Below are 17,361 nucleotides of genomic sequence, written 5' to 3' on the forward strand. Positions count from 1 at the left end.
GATATCAGGAAAATCTTCCTGTTAGAGCAGTATGACAATAGAATCAGTTACCTAGGGAGGTTGTGGGCTCTCCCACACTAGAGGCCTTCAAGAGGCAGCTGGACAACCATCTGTCAGGGATGCTTTAGGGTGGATTCCTGCACTGAGCAGGGGGTTGGACTCAATGGCCTTTTAGGCCCCTTCCAACTCTACGAGTTTTCAATTCTATAATTCTAATTCTAAATCCTGTACAACTATCGCAAAAGTATTTCAAATAGCCCCCAAACTGAAATACTTGTTTGAGAAATAAATGCAATTAAATACACATAGTGTGGATTAAAAGCTAATGTTCAAACAGATTCAGAGTTGTTTTTTAGACATTTTTTTTATTGGAATACTTGTAAATATTTTAACACATGACAAATCAATAGTACCCAGGGAGTACAATGAAAAAAATATCATGAGTCACATGAAAAAATAAAGAGGAACAATGCTTGCATTGTTTCCCTAGAAAGAGAAGTGAAGGATATCAGCACAGCAGCCTTCTCTCCCCACCTCAAAAGAGGTTCAGCAAAACAGCAACAGGGCACCTCACCTACCCTGTGGAGGCCAGGGATTCCCGGCCATCAACCAAATGGGGGAGACTCTGCCAGATCCCAGGGTACGGTGAAAGGGGGGGGGGGGTCAGCAGCAGCCAGGCGCTGCCTGCAGGAGGCCGCCTCTGTATCGGGCAGAAGCCAAGAGTGGTTTTGCACTACAGCAGAAAGGGCTGCCCGTGCCCTCGGTCCTCCGTGCGCAAAGCATGGCTGCTGGCTTGGCAATCGTTTGCCATCTCTGGGCAGCAAGCGACAGCTGTGAGCAAACCAGCATTTGGCAGCAGGGTGGTGGGAGCAGGAGCCGCAGGAGAAACAGAAACCCTGCCAGGCCATCAGGATCGAAGCGCCTCGGCCACCGAGTCAGAAGCGGAAGGGAGGACTGCCAGGGAAGGGAAGGCGAGCAGCGCTCCGAGGACAAGGGTGGGCGGGACGGTCTCAAGAGCCCCCCTCTGTTCTCCTCCTAGTTGGGGGCGGCGGGGGGGGATGCTAACAGGACGTGCTCTTGCGGGGGTGGGTGGGCCGGCTACAGCTGAACTGTGGGATTTGTTACCACAAGTGCAGTGATGGCCACCAAAGCAGATAGCTCTGAAAGGGGATTAAACAAATTCATGGAGGGGGCTACGAGTCCTGGTCGAAGCTGCAGGAATCACTCTATTACTAGTCCTCTGTGGCTCCCTCAGCTCTGGAGAAGACATGAAGACGCTTCGCTGTGCTCATTGCCTGAGCAAACATCCTGCAGCCATCGGTCCTCTCTTCGCAGAGCCCAAAGTCCACATCTTGTAACCCGCAGGCGTGACTCTGGGGCACCGAAAGGTTAGAACGTATTCTTCCCAATACCACAGCCCTCTGGCCTACTGGCAAGATGTGGTTTCTTTTCCAGAGCCTTGAGAAGCACCCTTGAAAGGACAGGGCCCCACCCCACAGCCACATTACCCGGAGGGGGGCTCCTCCTCCTCCTGCAGCTCAGCATCCGGCTTCCTTACATGTCTCCACTCCTGCCCCACCCCGGCCATAAGCATCAATGCCCGTTCCAGATGCCTCCCAGGGCCAGGCAGACAGGTGGCCAGTTCAGGTGGCTCCCAAAGGAGAAGCAGTTGCCGCCGCCCCCGAGGAGAAGCGCCTCCTTCTCATCTGGCAGGAAGATGCTGCTGTGGTTGTGCAACATCAGAGGCCTTGGGAGAGACGCCTGCAAAAGAAGGGGAAGAGGAGGAAGCGTCGGCATCAGGATCCAGGCCGGCAAAAGGGGCGCGGAGATGGCCACGGGTCCACTCGGAGGCCAGCACCGACGTCTTGCCTTCCCCTTCACGGCCCTCCCTCGCCTTGTCCCCGTCTCTCCGCTCTGCCGCAGCTCAACTCACTGTGTCGATGCGATACTCCACAGCCAGTCCCGTTGCCAGATCGATCACAGCCACGCCAGGCACCGAAGGCGCATGGAGCCAGACTCCGCCCACCAGTAGCAACTTCCCATGATGCACATGGGCCGTGTGCGAGTACCTAGGCAGAGGTTGAAGAAGGGCACAGCGGGAGCGACTGTCAGTAGCCGCCGCTGGTTGCGTCCACTGAACCCAGCTTTGCCCAGACCCATCTGTCCGCCGAGGCCCAAGCGATCCAAGCGGCGGCTCCCAATCTGTGCCTGCTTCACCTCCCGTGCCCCTGCCCCTTGGACCAAATAAAGCATTCACACACACACACACACACACACACACACACACACCCCTTCATGAGCTGTGACAACCTCACTTGTCCGTCCTTCCACGCTTAGCCAACAAGGAAAAGGACTGTGAACCAGCCCCAGAACGCTTTGATCCAACCTGCCCTGGCTGGAGAGGCTTTCAACCCCAGGTCCAAGTGGGGGCCCCTTGACAGGCTCAGAGGGAGGGGGGGTCATCGAGCCGCTGGCTCTTTTCCTGATGCTACTGAAGTGCAGCATCGGGGGGGGGGGCAAACATAACCCCAGAGAGGCACTGGGATGATGGAGGCACATCTGGAAGCGCTGCTCCACCCTTCCATGTCTCCACTCCTGCCCCAAAGCCAGCCATCAGGACAGCACCCACCTCTGCCACACCCTCCTTCGCTATTTGTGCATCTCAGGACGGCGCAAAGGAGATGCTTAAGTGGCCGTCACTACGTCTTGGGGTAGCAAATTCCAAGGTTTAACTACATTCTCTGCCCTTTGCCTCCTGTCCTCTCTGGTAGAGGAGCAGTTTGCTACATGAAGGACTTTTGAGTCAGAACGGAGCAGGCTTTTTTCCCCCTTCTTTTTTTTAGGAAACAGGACCAAAGCTAGTATGCCAGGGGTTAAACCCCTTCTTGCCTTTTCATTTAAAGGCGAGCAAAGCAGCCCAGTGTGGTTGCAGGCACATGACATTTGGCAAAGGGGGTGGGGACGCATGTGTGCACACACAGCTCTAGGTGGGGTCAGGCAAACATGGCCGCTCTTTCTTTCTTTCTCTAGGTTAGTGGGGAGTTAGTGGGCACCAGAACCGATGGCTTTGTGTTTAGAGCTGGTTACTTTCTAAGGAGAAGGGGAGTGGTGCTGAATTTGAACGTGTGAAGCGACCTCTGGCTTCGGCCATTTACTGGCCTTTCCAACCTGTGACTGAATCCAGGGACACACATAAGCTAGGCGTTTGTCTCGGGAGCCCTTCCCTGGCTCACGAAGAGAGCGGTGCCGGTGGCCGAAGCCTGCCCGGGAGCGGTCCCTCCTCCCTGCCCTGGAAGGAAGGCTCCGTTCCCTGGCCCAAAGCGCGTGTGGGATCAGCCACTGGAGACTCCACGCTGCTGAGGGAAAGGGACTAGGCGCATTAGCTCACAGAATCCAAGCTTCCGTTCTGGTATGAAAAACCAATGCTGAGACTGAACGTGCGCGTTCTTACTGACACTACTTGCAGGCAGGAGAACCTTAACCCTTATTCAGTTCAGGTGCGGGGACTGAGCCCAAGAGAAGACACGTGGCAGGTTGCCCAAGGCCACCAAAAGAGCACATGTGGTGGAAAGGGCAAGATTCCGGCGGGAGACCGGAAGCGCAGGCTCCCCTCGGCCCCTTTTGACAACAGCGTCACAGCACAGCCCTAGGCAGCCTGGTTCATCAGACTCCGTTCCTGCCCCAGTGGAACGGTCTACTTATGGAGGTTGTGGGTTCTCCATCTCTGGAGGTTTTTAAGAGGCTGGAGGTGGCTGCCACCTCTCATGGGTGGTTTAATGAGTTTTCCTGCACATTGCAGAGGGTTGGACTAGAGCAGTGGTTCTCAACCTGGGGCACTCCAGATGTGTTGGACTGCATCTCCCAGAATGCCCCAGCCAGCAGAGCTGGCTGGGGCATTCTGGGAGTTGTAGTCCAACAGATCTGGAGCGCCCCAGGTTTAGAAAGGCTGGACTGGAGGATCCTTGGGGTCCCTTCCGACTCCACCATTCTGTGATTCTATGGCCAGGCTTGCAACCTTAAGCCTAAAGCCTAAGGGTCTCTTGGAGCAGCCTGGTTAGACTAGGCCCTTTAAATATGTATCTATGCCTCTTCTGTGTGGGGGGTGGGTGGGTGGGAGAGCTGCACTCCTCTGCACAATCCCTCCTAAGCAGCTCACACTGAACTCCTTGGGGCACGTGACCATCTAAAGAAGGGGTGGGCCCCATAAGGCCATTAAGAACAGGGCCTAAAATGGCCGACTTGCACCACTGGCAGCACAGGAGTGCTGAAGAGAAAAATGATGTTGGACCACAATAGACCTTGGGTCCGATTCAGCTTCAGGGCTCTTCTAACATCCAGCATCCACATGCCCCTAGGAAGCCCCCAACCAGAAGCTGGGCACAAGAGCCTCCTGCTCATGTCCCCCAGCGACTCGTCTACAGAGAGGCCTGTGACAGGCTTTCCTCCAATGGAACCTGTGACTTAGGCAGGTGGTGGGCTCTTCTCCCACACTGGAAGCCTTCAAGAGGCAGCTGGACAGCCGTCTGTCAGGGATGCTTTAAGGTGGATTCCTGCATGGAGCAGGGGGTTGGACTCGGTGGCCTTAGAGGCCCCTTCCAACTCTGCTATTCTATGATTCTGTGATTTGCCTAATGCCAAGGTGTCCAAGCTGGTGGCCTCTGCGACCTCCTGGGGTGGCCAATTCCATGATTTCATTATGTATTGGATAATCTCCATCTGGTCTCTAACAATCCATTCTTGGGCAAGGTGCTGGAGCACATGGCACTGGCTTCTCAGCTCCTGGGAGTTCTGGATGACAAGGGTTATCTACATCCATTTCAATCTGGCTTCAGGCCTGGTTATGCGGCAGACACTCCCATGGTTGCCTGGGTGGACGGACGATCCAGGCCAGGAACTGGACCGGGGCTGAGGTCCTTCTCTCAGGGCTGCTGCCTTCAGAGGCGCATCTGCTTGGGGACAAGAGAAAGGGCCTTCCTGGCAGCTGCTCCAAGGCTGTGGAACTCCCCGCCAAGGGAGGCTGGCTTCTTCTCTGCTACCCTTCAGCGGGAAGGCAAAACTGTTTTAAGTGAAGCAGGCCCTTTGGCATGGAGCTGGACTAACGGGTGGGGTGTTTTTACTCTGTTGCTGAGGGTTCAACTCGGTTTCATTGTATTTATGTTATCGCTGTTTTAATAAAGCTTTTATTTTAAAAAAAATGTTTTAAGTCCTATGATGGTTAGCTGCCTTGAGCCCCCTTTGCTTGGTGGAAAAGCGGGAAACGGGACAGCCACCTGTCAGGGATGCTTTAAGGTGGATTCCTGCATGGAGCAGGGGGTTGGACTCGGTGGCGTTAGAGGCCCCTTCCAACTCTACTATGCTACGATTCTGTGATTCACTCTTCTTCCTAGGGGAGTTGCTTCAGCCCCGACGCGGTTACCTAAGAGCCCTCTGGGGGCTGCCTGTCTCATGACACGGTTTCACTGCCGCTTGGTTCTTAGGTTGGCTAATATATGCCTGAGAAGGTAACACCTCCTCCCACCATGCACACGACCTGCCTCATGCTTAATAATTCAACCATGCAAGGAGGGGAAGGGAGGGAACGGATGACTTGCCTAGGAGCGAGGGGTGGGCAGGTCTCAACCGTATCCCACTGGAAGCCACGCTCCGCTGGCCTCAGAAACAGGATGGTGCCCAGCGGCTGTTCTGCTGCTTCCAGGCCCCCCGCAATGAGGACCCCATCTTTCCAGCCACAGGCACTGTGGGAGTGACGGCCAGCCGGGACGTGGCCTTCCACAGGAATCTAAGATGATGGAGCAAAAGGAAAGGAGTGAGCCAGCAGCAACCACACGCATGCTCCAAGCGAACAGGGGCTTTGGGTAAATCTCAGGTGTCAGTGTCATCCCCACAAATGCATCTGTATTTTGGCCGACACTTGGTCTCTTGCCTCTGAAAAGACTCTGTAGGTTTGGACTGTTCTGCTCTTTGCAGGCTGCACGTCTTGCCTTGACACAGCAGGCCTTTAAGGAGGAGGGTGTTACAGTCTCAGGTAGGTGGAAGAGGAGGGGGAGGAAGAGACAGGGAAACACCGTCTTCCCCCAACCCCAGCAATGCAAAGGGGAGTGAGTACTGAGGGATGGGAAAGCAGGCCAGCGGAAGGGGCTGCTAGGCCTGGAGTGAACGGCGAGGCTTGGGAAGGGGCACAGGGGCATAGGGTCCAGCTCCATAACTGGAGCCAAAGAGACGGGCCTGCAAAGCTCACGTCATGCCTGCTAGCAGGGAAGCACAGCGTGCCATTGGTTGACAGCCAAACTTCAGCCAGTGTGGTGCAGCAGCTAGAGGGTCAGGCTAACCCCAGTCCTAACCTCGCTAGTCACTCGCTCTCGGCCTAACATAACGCACAGTGTTGTGGTGAGGACAAAATGGGCACCTGCCCTAAAGCTCCTCAATGGAAAAGCAGGACAGAAATCTGCTCGCATAAAAAATTATAGCCGCAGCAGCAGCAGCAGCAGCAAGAATTCTTGCTCCTGTTCTCACGGGCTCAGCAACTAATGCAATTATGGGAATGACACTGAGATTTAGGAAATGTCCCTCGGCTCCAGCTCCAGCCACGCAATAGCCAGGCCAGGAAAGACGTACGGGGGGGGGGGGGCCTGGAACGGGCACAGAAGTCAGGCTCACAGACAAGCCAAAGAAGGGTTGCCCCCCTGCCCTGCCTCGCCCCGTACCTGCCGGCCACAGAGCTCCTCCACGTGCAGGAAGCACCAATCCGCCAGCACAGACTGCCCAGAGCCACAGCCACCATAGACAAACAGGTACGCCTCACCTGGAAAGACAGCAGGAAGTCAGCCTCCAATTTCTCCCCTGGGATCTTTGCCCTCCTCCTTGGCAGTCAGAACGCAATTAAAGCCCTGCTGGAGGAGGGGAAGCGGAAAGGAACCTCTCCTTCCAACCGAAATATCTGCCCATTTCTGCCCTTGAAGAGCTGTAGGCATTTTCCATGCAAAACTGGAGTCACTGCTCACCCGTTAGGATGCCTGCAAAATACACCAAACTCTTCCGAGGGTTGGTGTGCAGTATCACTCTGCTAGCTTTCGACATGCATTGGAAAAAAGTACAGTCCCTTCCGTGCTGAAGAACGGCTGAGAAGGGAAGGGGTGCTACCCAGCCCTTCCTGTGCTATCCAATCCTTCTTCCACAAAGAAGAAAGCAGCACCAGGCAGCTTCTAGGAAGTCTCCTGCCAGGCATCAGATGGGGCAAGGATGATCAAGCTGCAAAGATTAACGTAAGGAGAGCCCTGACGCTGGACCAGACCGAAGGTACATCTAGTCATAGAAGAGTAGAGTTGGAAGGGGCCTACGAGGCCATCGCGCCCAACCCCCTGCTCAGTGCAGGAATCCACCCTAAAGCAGCGCTCTGTTCAAACAGTGGCCAACCAGCTGTTGACAGGAAACTCACAAACAGAACATGAGTGCAAAAGCGGCCTCCTACCACGTTCTCCAGCAACTGGGCTACACAGGCATACTGCCCCTGGGACTAGAGGTAGCACATCACCGTCAGGACTAGTCACCAGTGATAACTTTATCCTCCATTAATTCATCAAATCCCCTTTTAAAGCCATCCACAGCAGTGGCCCTCACTACGTCTTGTGGCAGCAAATTCCATAGCTGAACTCTGCGCTGTGTGAAGGAGTCCTTCCTTTGATCTGACTTGAATCTCCCAGCCACCAGTCTCATGGGAAAATGACCACCTTGGGTTCTAGTATTGTGGGAAAGGGAGAAAAGCGTTTCCCTATTCTCCACAACACGCATAATTCTGAACACCTCTGTCAGGTGATGGAATACCATGAACTGCTGCCCACACCCCCAGAGAGCAAAAGAATCACTTCTACCTCGATACGCAATTTCAGTCGCTGTGTGTCTCCAGCGGGGCGAAGCCAGGTCCTTGACAGGCGGCAGCCGAGTAAGTTCGACCACGGGACCTCCAGCGGCTGCGGTTGTGGCAGCCTCCAGCACTCTCAGGCGCAGGGGGGCCAGGCCAGGGCTCACGGGGGACATGCGTCCCCCCAGCACCACTGCCCAGCCTGCCCGCAGAAATGTCACTGTGTGGAAGAGCCGCCCATCTGCGTGGGGAGAGACAGAGCTGAGGCTGCCGCTAGCAAAGGGGGTGGGGTCCCGTGCTGCTGGACCTCTCCTCCCCCAGCTTACCCCAGGCTTCCCCAGATGGCGCCAGGCAGACACGGCCGCTTCTCCAGGCGTCCTTGTCCCTGATTAGGACATGCAGCTCCGTCAGGCGGCCATGACGCCCACCGTGGTCCCCAAAACCTCCTGTGGTAAGGACCACGTGTGGGGTTAGCAGCACAGAGCGATGGCCGAACCGCCTTAGGCTGGCAACTCCCAAGTCTGTGGCACAGACCGAGGCAGCAATCGCCCCAGCAAAGCACGGCTTCCCGCCGATCAGTGAGGCTGCAAAGCAGAGGGAGGAGGAAATGAAACAGCGTCACCGGCAGCACAGCCATCCCACTAAGGAAGGCAAGCGCATGCATGCAAAACACCCACACGTGCGCCCCTCTCACTAAACGGGGTACCGCTGGCGAGAATCAGTGGAAAGGCAGTCTCCCTAGGGCACCCCAGCCTACCCTCGGCCCTTAAACACGTGACCACCACCAGCACCACCGCTCAGTTTCTACACTTTCCCTCCATGTCGGCTTTCAGGTAATGTGCAATGAATTTGACTGCACTGAAGTTCCTCTCTCTCCTAAGCAACACTTATAAGAACATAAGGAGAGCCCTGAGACTGGATCAGACCAGGGGCCCATCTAGGCCAGCACTCTGTTCACACATCAACCAACCAGCTGTCGATCAGGGACCCACAAGCAGGACATGGTGCAACAGCACCCTCCCACCCATGTTCCCCAGCAACTGGTGTATGTAGGCTTTCTTCCTCTGATACTGGATACCTCTGATACTTATGTCTCTCAGCAATTATGAGTACTCGGTCCAGGGCTGTCTCTTTACTGGCTGCTTCCATGACCAAATGCTTCAAGGCACTGGCATTTCGCATACCTAGAAATTTTGTCTAACTGATTCAAGCGTGTACGTACCATGTTCATGTGAGGGTTCTTGAAGTTAGCCATTATTACAGAAATTTTCCAGCTCTACCTGAAAATGCCAGGGATCAAACCTGGGACATTCAGCATGCAAAGCAGAGGGTCTACCGCTGAGCCATGTCCTACACGAGTGTCCCTTCCTGAACCCATAAAAAAGCTGCAGACCTAATACATAAAATACTTCTTACAACTACCTGCAAGGTAGACCATTATCAGTCCCATATTGTAGATGATGCTATAAAAGACGGACCAGAAACCCGCACCGGGGCAGCCAAGCTCACAGCTCCTATTTTTAACAACGTTGTTATTTCAACTATCTACAAGGTAGAGATAAGGCCAAGGATGCTACCAGATCCATCAGTAAGTGGGGAAGGGCAAAACCTTCCCCCCAAACTGTCACTAAGCCGTGGCCACCTGGAGGTTCTACTGCACCTTTGTCTTCCATGCCAGAAAACACAGAAGGGGTCAGAGGCATCCCCTCCCCTCCTCTTGATGCAACAAGGATGAAATAATGGGAGCATTTCAGGTGCCATTCCTGCAGGGAAAGAGGTGGGGTGGGGCGAGGGGAAAAGGTCACTATCAAATACTGGCTTCCATTCTCCCACATTTCCCACCCACGTCCCCATCACCTTGTGGAAAGTTCCCACACTCACAAACAAACAAACAGCCTGCTTATAGGAGGCTCGTAACCTACATTTCCACACCGGCCACGCAACAGGGAATGCAGCCTCATCAAGACATTTCCTTCTACCAAGGAGGCTGGCAGAGGAATTCCTTGTTGCCTATGGCGACCAAGTAACTTGCCTGGACTTATGTTGCCTATAGCGACCAGGTAACTTGTTAAATACAAGCTTTCTTTTTGCCCCATGCCCAGTTCTAAACAGAGAAAAACTCCAAGCTGCACTCTTTTTTAAAAAAACACACACAACATACTCAGCACTTATTCAGAGAAGGGAACAGCCTCCACTGGTCCACCATATTCCGTGCAGAGCAGAGATCCCACAAAACAAAAAGGCAACCACTGCCTATAAAAGCCCACAGGTGGCACTAGCTAGCCTAAGCTCTCAGCACGTGGCTCATGGAAGGCTCAGCCAGAAAGTGAGCAAGTACTATAGAACCCTAGACCTGGAAGGGGCCTTGTAGGCCCCCTAGATGCCTGGGGTGCTGAGTGAGACGGCCTGCCAAGAGTATCTCTGCCCAGTTCTGAAGGAGTTGCAGTGGCTGCAAATAAGCTTCCAAGCCAAGTTCAAGATGCGTACACTGACATATTGAGCTCTGCACGGTTTAGGACCTGGTTACCTGATGGAGCGCCTTCTTCCTTATGTACCTGCCCAGATGTTGGCATCCCATGAGTCTGCTGCATTGGCCTGGCATTCCATAGGCAGCATTCCCAAGAGAGGGCCTTCCCCACTGTGAAACTGCCTCTCGGCTCACACATGGGTAGTGCCAAGTCTTACAAGGTTTCAGCACCTGGGCGAGGTGCTTGAGCGGGTGGTTGCAGGACAGCTCCAGGCACTCTTGAATGAAACGGATTATCTAGATCCATTTCAATCGGGTTTCAGGCCTGGTTTTGGAACGGAAACTGCCTTGGTCGCCCTGTGGGATGACCTCTGCCGGGAGAGAGACAGGGGGAGTGCGACCCTGTTGGTTCTCCTAGACCTCTCAGCGGCCTTCCATACCATCGACCATGGTATCCTTCTGGATAGGTTGTCTGAGCTGGGAGTTGGAGGTACTGCGTTGCAGTGGTTCCGCTCCTACTTGGATGGCTGCTTCCAGAACGTGGTACTGGGGGATTATTGCTCTGTGCCGTGGCTCCTAAGCCATGGGGTTCCGCAGGGCTCTATTTTATCCCCTATGCTGTTTAACATATACATGAAGCCACTGGGGGAGGTTATCCGGAAAGGTGGACTGAGGTGTCATCAATATGCGGATGATACCCAGCTCCACCTTTCCTTTTCATCAAACCCAGGTGAAGCAGTGACTGTTCTGAACCAGTGCCTGGGCACGGTAATGGACTGGATGAGGGCTAACAAACTGAGACTCAATCCAGACAAGACGGAGGTACTGTTAGCGGGTGGTTCATCTGTCCGGCGAGGTGATGTTTGCCCTGTCCTGGACGGGGTTGCACTCTCCCTAAAGGATCGGGTCCGTAGTCTGGGGTGCTCTTGGATCCAGAACTGTCACTTGAGGCACAGGTGAACTCAGTGGCAAAGAGCACCTTTTATCAACTTAGGCTGATATACCAGCTACGCCCTTATCTGGACAGATATAGCCTAGCTACAGTGATCCATGCTCTGATAACCTCTCGTTTGGATTACTGCAATGCGTTATACGTGGGACTGCCTTTGAAATCGGTCTGGAAGCTTCAGCTGGTACAAAATAGGGCAGCACGCTTACTAACAGGGACTGGTTGGCGAGATCACATTACGCCAGTCCTTTTCCAGCTTCATTGGCTGCCAGTCCAGGTCCGGGCCCGATTCAAAGTGCTGGTATTGACATTCAAAGCCCTAAACGGTTTGGGCCAGGTTATTTGAAGGAATGCCTCCTCCCATATGTACCTGCCCGGACCTTAAGATCATCTACAGGGGCCCTTCTCTGTGAGCCCCTGCCAAAGGAAGTGAGGCAGGTGGCTACTAGGAGGAGGGCCTTCTCCACTGTGGCACCCCGGCTGTGGAATGAGCTCCCCAGAGAGGTCCGCCTGGCGCCTACACTGTACTGCTTTTGTCGCCAGCTGAAGACTTTTTTATTCTCTCAGTATTTTAACACTTAATTTTAACTTAAATTTAAATTTTACTGTTCTAACTCTGTATTTTAATTTTATATCAATTTTTGCTGTGTGGTTTTACCCTGGTTGTGCTTTTTATACTGTATTTTGTATTTGTCTTTTTAAACTGTTGGTTGTTTTATTATGGTTTTAATTTTTGTGAACCACCCAGAGAGCTTCGGCTATTGGGTGGTATAAAAATGTAATCATAGGATCATAGAATAGCAGAGTTGGAAGAGGCCTACAAGGCCATTGAGTCCAACCCCCTGCTCTATTATTATTATTATTATTATTATTATTATTATTATTATTATTATTATTATTTATATAGCACCAACAATGCAGGAATCCACCCTAAAGCAATCCCTGACAGATGGTTGTCCAGCTGCCCTCTTGAAGGCCTCCAGTGTGGGAATGTCCACAACCTCCCTAGGTAACTGATTCCATTGTTGTACTGTGAAAATGGAATAAATAAATAAATAAATAAATAAATGTAACTAATAAGCTAAAGACCTATTATTATCCAGGCGTCCGGCTGAATTTCTTTTTTCTTGTGCTGCATCGCGTAAACTCTTTATCTGTTACTGTTCCTAAAAAAAAAAAAAACAGTCCAACTCCTGGCTCGATGCTGGAAATCCAGAGCTTTTGCAACACCAACAAATGGCTGAATAACCTGTTCTCACCACCTTTGGATCATACTGACTTGAATGTCAGGCATAGCTGAACAGAGAATGCCACTAGAGGCATTCAAGAAGCAGCTGGACAACCATCTGTCAGGGATGCTGTAGGGTGGATTCCTGCATTGAGCAGGGGGTTGGACTCGATGGCCTTGTAGGCCCCTTCCAGCTCTGCTATTCTATGATTCTATGAGAGAAGCATTCATGGGCTGCTTCTCTGTGTCTTTAAGGCAAGAGCTTCAGAGGCTGAACTGCTCTACAGTTCTGGTACCAGAGAGACAGAGAGAGAGAGAGAGCAGTAACCTGCCTGGACCACCCACCCTGTGTCTGGCAAGCCATGGCTGAGGCCTGGTGATGCAGGAGCATGTGCTCAGCCAAAACACAGCAGCTCCTGCCAGCCTCCCCATGAAGCCCAACTCCAGCTGCAGCAGGGACACAAGGACCTGGGTCTCCGCATGAGCACTGGCAGATTACCTCAAACTCATCAAAGGGCTCCAGAGCTTGGATCCTCCGCTGCTCATCTCCGTGGACAAAGCGGCGGTAGAATTCATTCATATCGATGCTGCTGCATTCAGTCCAGCCCTGAAGAGAAGGCCAGAGTGCTAAGACAATGCCGTCACTGCCACCGCTGCCCCCCTCCCGGCACACACTCTCACAAGCAGCTGCCTTCAGCCCGCTCATCGGCGCAAACTTCTCCCTCCTTCCCTGCCCTTCCCAGCACCACACCCACCCTCTGGAGGAAGCGCATCTGCTGGGCCTCACAGTTTGGGTATTGGGCTATGGAACGAAGCTGGGTCTTGAGCCCACTGAAGTGATTCCGCATAACATGTCCAAAAGGGTCATCAGGATGGATCTGCTCGTACAGGACAAACCAAGCCTGTAGGAAGTGCCTGGCTGCCCACTGGACCAGGGCATCTGATCTAAAAGGCACAAAGGGGTGGGGAGAGATACGCCAATGAAGAACAGTTTTGTCTGGCTCTGGCTCAGCACAGGAAACCAAGTAGTGTCTTGAGGCACTCCACAGCCCCCAAGGCAACACAGGACTGGGGTTTATAAAATGATGCACCACGTGGGAACACAGCTCATGAGGACAGCTTCCTCTTGGCCTTCTTTGGAGCAAGAATTAGCAATTTGGTCTGAAGAGCCAGGTGGGACGTCTCCTAGGTTTGGGGACGATGTCTGGCAGCCAAGTTGGCTCTGGATTCAAAACAGTACGATGGTGCAATGATCCTATGTGGGTGAAGCAGGAGGGCAAGAGATCCAGCACAGACAGACAAAAGGAAGCACTGCTAGTTATCACAGCGCAAGCTCAACATGTGGAACCTCCGAATACAAAATGGGGAGAGCACTACTGGCTTAGATGACGCTACAAGGGGATGAGGCAAATTCATGCAGGAGAGGAAGAAGAGGAGGAGGAGGTTTGTCTACAGCTGTTAAGCATGGAAACTGCAGAATCTCCCAACTCAGAGGAAGCCTCTGAACACCCATTGGAGGGCAACAGCCAGGTCCTGCATGCAGGGTTCCCACTGGGGGCATCTGGTCGTCCACGGTGCCAAGCAGAACGTGGGACTGGACGGACGTGCTTTAGTCTAATCCAGTTTCAAGACTCCTCCGGTTCCAGACACATCCGCTGAAATTTAACCCCAGAACCTAGGCGCACGCTCTCTTATGAACTTTGTTTGATGACAGCAAAGCAAGTTGGATTTATACCTAGCTTATGGATCTGTCTTTGTTACAATTCAACTGTTCAAATGACCAAAGTACTGAAGGAGCAGGGCGCTCTACCGACCTCTCAACCTCCATGTAGGTGAGCACAACTTCTGCCAGAATCATTGTGGGGGCTTTGGGGTCCAGGCCTGCTGCATGCAAGGCTTCCTCCAGCTTCGACAGTTCAGCGAGGTCCACTCCCAAAAGCCTGTAATCGTCTCCTGAAAAAGCAACCACCCCTAGAAAAGAGGCAGGGCCATCACGCATCAATACTGCCACTTCTCAGAAGGAGGCAGAGTCACGCACCTTACTGTGCACCCTCCCTGCTACAAGAGGGCTACAGGCAGCCTTGCACTGCCCGGTGAAGGGCGCTGCTGGCTGGGGAAACAAGACCGTGTTTGTGCATCAGAGAGAGAGAGAGAAAGCACAACACAGAGACTCATGAAAAACCTTCCACCCACACATGCATTTTTTGCTCGGGTAGAGTAAGTAGAGCTGCCAGGCCTCCTATGCTCACACAGCTCTACCAATTGCCCAGTTCCAAGCTCTGAAAAGACCATCACCACCACCACAAAAGCACAGGATTTGCTCTGAGTGGCAGGCAGGCGTGCGAATGTCGACACTGACAACTCCACCCGGGAGGCTCTGGCACTCGCTTCCTGCCCGTGCCTCCTCCTGGGATGCTCCTCCTGGGATGCGTGCCATGCAGGCTTCCTTGTGCCCCCTGAAGGGACCAACCTCAGCAGGGAGCACCAATGCTGGCAGGAGGCTCTTGTGCTAACCAAACTCTGTGGCCAGCCCCCTCCTCGGCCCCACACCCCAGCCCCATACCAGGCATCTCTTTGGGAGGGCTGCTCCCACTCCCCACCAAGGCAGCCAATTCCTCCGTCTCATGGATCAGGTCCGCCTTGCGGCAAGACACATCTGGGAAGTCGACCTCAAAGAACACCGTCCGGCTCAGGAGCCCTTCGCTCTTGAGGAAGAAGTAGAGCGAGTCCAAGCCCGCGCCCAAGGAGACGATCTGCAGGGAGGAAGAGGAGGAGGAGGAGGAGGAGGAGGAAGAGGAGGAGGAGGAAGAGGAGGAGGAAGCCCCCCTACCCAGGCATCAGCGACCCTCGCCTGATTCCCCCGGAGGCGGCCGGGCGGGGGCCAAGGGCGGCGGGGAGGGCGCGTGGCGCCGCCTGGGGCGCCGCCTCCATCCGCCTTCCTCAAGCGCTCACCTGCCTCCGAGGGCAGCCGCGGGGGCTCAGCAGGAACGTCCGGACGCAGCGCTCCACGGCTCGGGCCCGCACGTAGTAGCCCCTGCGGAAGGAGGAGATAGGGCCCGATCCAGGCGAAGGACGAGGCAGCCTCTGCCTCCGCCCAGCCCGGAAAGCGCACTCTGCACGTGCTCAGAGGCACCCCCCGCGCCCGCCTTTGAGGCCAGAGAGGGCGGCCCAACCGGCGCTGCAGGCGGCGGCCCTCCCTTCCCTTCCCTTCCCTTCCCTCCCCCTCTCACCGGTGGATGGCGGCGGCGCGGCGGCCGGACCCGGGAACGAGCTGCAGCACGAAGCGGTCCGGCGTGTAGCCCCACGCGGCGGCCGACCTCTTGCTGGCGGCGCTGCTGCCCCCGGTGCCCCGAACCTGCCGGGGGGGGTGGAGAGAGAGGAGAGGCGGTGAGCGCGCGGGCGGACGCGGCCTCCATGTCAGGCCCTGCCCGCCCCGGCGCCCCCAGCCCGAGACTCACGGCCTGGGCCGCCCCTCGCCGCTCGCTCGGGCCCATGAGCTCCGCGGCCGCAGACTCGGGCCCAGGCGGAAGGTGCGGCCGCGTTGCCGCGCAACGGACGCACGTGCCGACCCCGGGCCTATCACCGCCCGCCGCCTTCGGTTGTGGCGCCATAGAGAGCGGCTCCCGGGCAGAGCGTCCTCTCTTCCCCGCGCGCTTCTGCCGCTCTTGCCCGCCGGAAGCGGCTCCCCCGGCAGGGCTCCGGCTGCGCTGCCCCTGTGCCGTGCTTGGCGCCCGCAGCCCGGCCCGCTTCCGGTTCCGCTTCCCGTGGAGCCCGTTCCTCTTACGCCGGCCCGGCTCGGCCCAGTCGCCGCCGCCCACCCGGCCCTCCTCTGACGCCGCCTCGGAGCCCGTTTCGCCTCCGTTGGCGCCGCGCTGAACGCGGTGGAACGGGGCCACAGCTGCGGGCGCGGCGGCGCTAGGGATGCCTGGAGCGGTTTTCCGACCGAACTGTGGGAACGGAGCGCTGGACTCGGTGGAGCCTGGCTGGGTCTGATCAGGGCCCTTCTGGAGTTGGAACCATAGAGTAGTAGAGCTGGAAGGGGCCTCTAAGGCCATCGAGTCCAACCCCCTGCTCCATGCAGGAATCCGCCCTAAAGCATCCCTGGCAGGTGGCTGTCCGGGTGGGAGAGCCCACCGCCTCCCTAGGCCACGGGTGCCATTGCCGTACTGCTCAGGGAGTTTTTCCTGATGTCCAGCTGGACTCTGGCTTCCTTTAACTTGAGCCCCTTATTCCGTGTCCTGCACTCTGGGAGGATCGAGAAGAGATCCTGGCCCTCCTCTGTGTGACAACCTTTCAAGTATTTTTTCAAGACATGATGTCTCCCCTCAGCCTTCTCAAAGCTAAACCTGCCCAGTTCTTTCAGTCCCTCCTTTAAACAGGACTTTGGGGGGGGGGGGAGGGGGGCGAGCAACAGGCTGCAATTCCCGGAACTCTGCTGGCTGTATACTGTATACACATCTCTTCCACAAAAATGACTATTTTAGTACAACAGCCATTCAGCTGGTCCAAAAGGCTTCAGCCAGACTATTTACTGGGCCCAATTAAAGGGAGTAAATTTTGCAACCAATTTATATTTATTTATTATATTTATTTATTTATTACATTTATATACCGCCCCACAGCCGAAGCTCTCTGGGCGGTTTACAACAGTTAAAAATAGTAAACATTAAAAAGTATGCAAGATTTAAAAAACCATCAGAAACATAAAAACAACAGTATCCATTTAAAAAAACAATTCTGGGGTCCATTAAAAACAAACTTAACATTGTTAAATGCTGTTAAAATTATAGTATTTTTATCCTGCCCTTTAGCCAAAAAGGCTGTGAAAGTGGCTTACAAAAACATTTCTTAAGACAGTC

At 54.5% G+C, this 17,361-nt stretch overlaps 1 protein-coding gene across 1 annotated transcript; it reads right to left on the reverse strand.

The window, feature by feature from the left end:
- Positions 1-338: 338 nt before the first annotated feature.
- On the reverse strand, positions 339-16,037 carry LCMT2 (leucine carboxyl methyltransferase 2). The gene is made up of 14 exons (XM_063127238.1): positions 15,961-16,037; positions 15,733-15,857; positions 15,455-15,536; positions 15,066-15,255; positions 14,317-14,473; positions 13,258-13,447; positions 13,002-13,109; positions 9,519-9,621; positions 8,185-8,442; positions 7,869-8,099; positions 6,705-6,802; positions 5,592-5,779; positions 1,934-2,069; positions 339-1,761 (listed from the first exon to the last, which is right to left on the reverse strand). The coding sequence occupies exons 1-14, from the start codon at positions 15,994-15,996 to the stop codon at positions 1,594-1,596; spliced, it is 2,070 nt and encodes a 689-aa protein (XP_062983308.1). The 5' UTR covers positions 15,997-16,037; the 3' UTR covers positions 339-1,593.
- Between the last annotated feature and the right edge of the window lie 1,324 nt (positions 16,038-17,361).

This window comes from Elgaria multicarinata, chromosome 5, assembly GCF_023053635.1.
Source record: "Elgaria multicarinata webbii isolate HBS135686 ecotype San Diego chromosome 5, rElgMul1.1.pri, whole genome shotgun sequence".
NCBI classification, from domain to species: domain Eukaryota; kingdom Metazoa; phylum Chordata; class Lepidosauria; order Squamata; family Anguidae; genus Elgaria; species Elgaria multicarinata.

What these genes read in the sequence shown, in the direction of transcription:
- LCMT2 (XM_063127238.1), bottom strand. Translation starts at nt 15,996, where the DNA reads ATGGGCCCGAGCGAGCGGCGAGGGGCGGCCCAGGCC. An exon ending in CCCTCCCAAAGAGATGCCTG is followed by an intron (nt 14,474 to 15,065) that starts GTATGGGGCTGG and finishes CCTCTTTTCTAG; the next exon opens with GGGTGGTTGCTTTTTCAGGA. An exon ending in TGCCCACCCCTCGCTCCTAG is followed by an intron (nt 2,070 to 5,591) that starts GCAAGTCATCCG and finishes ACCTCTGCCTAG; the next exon opens with GTACTCGCACACGGCCCATG.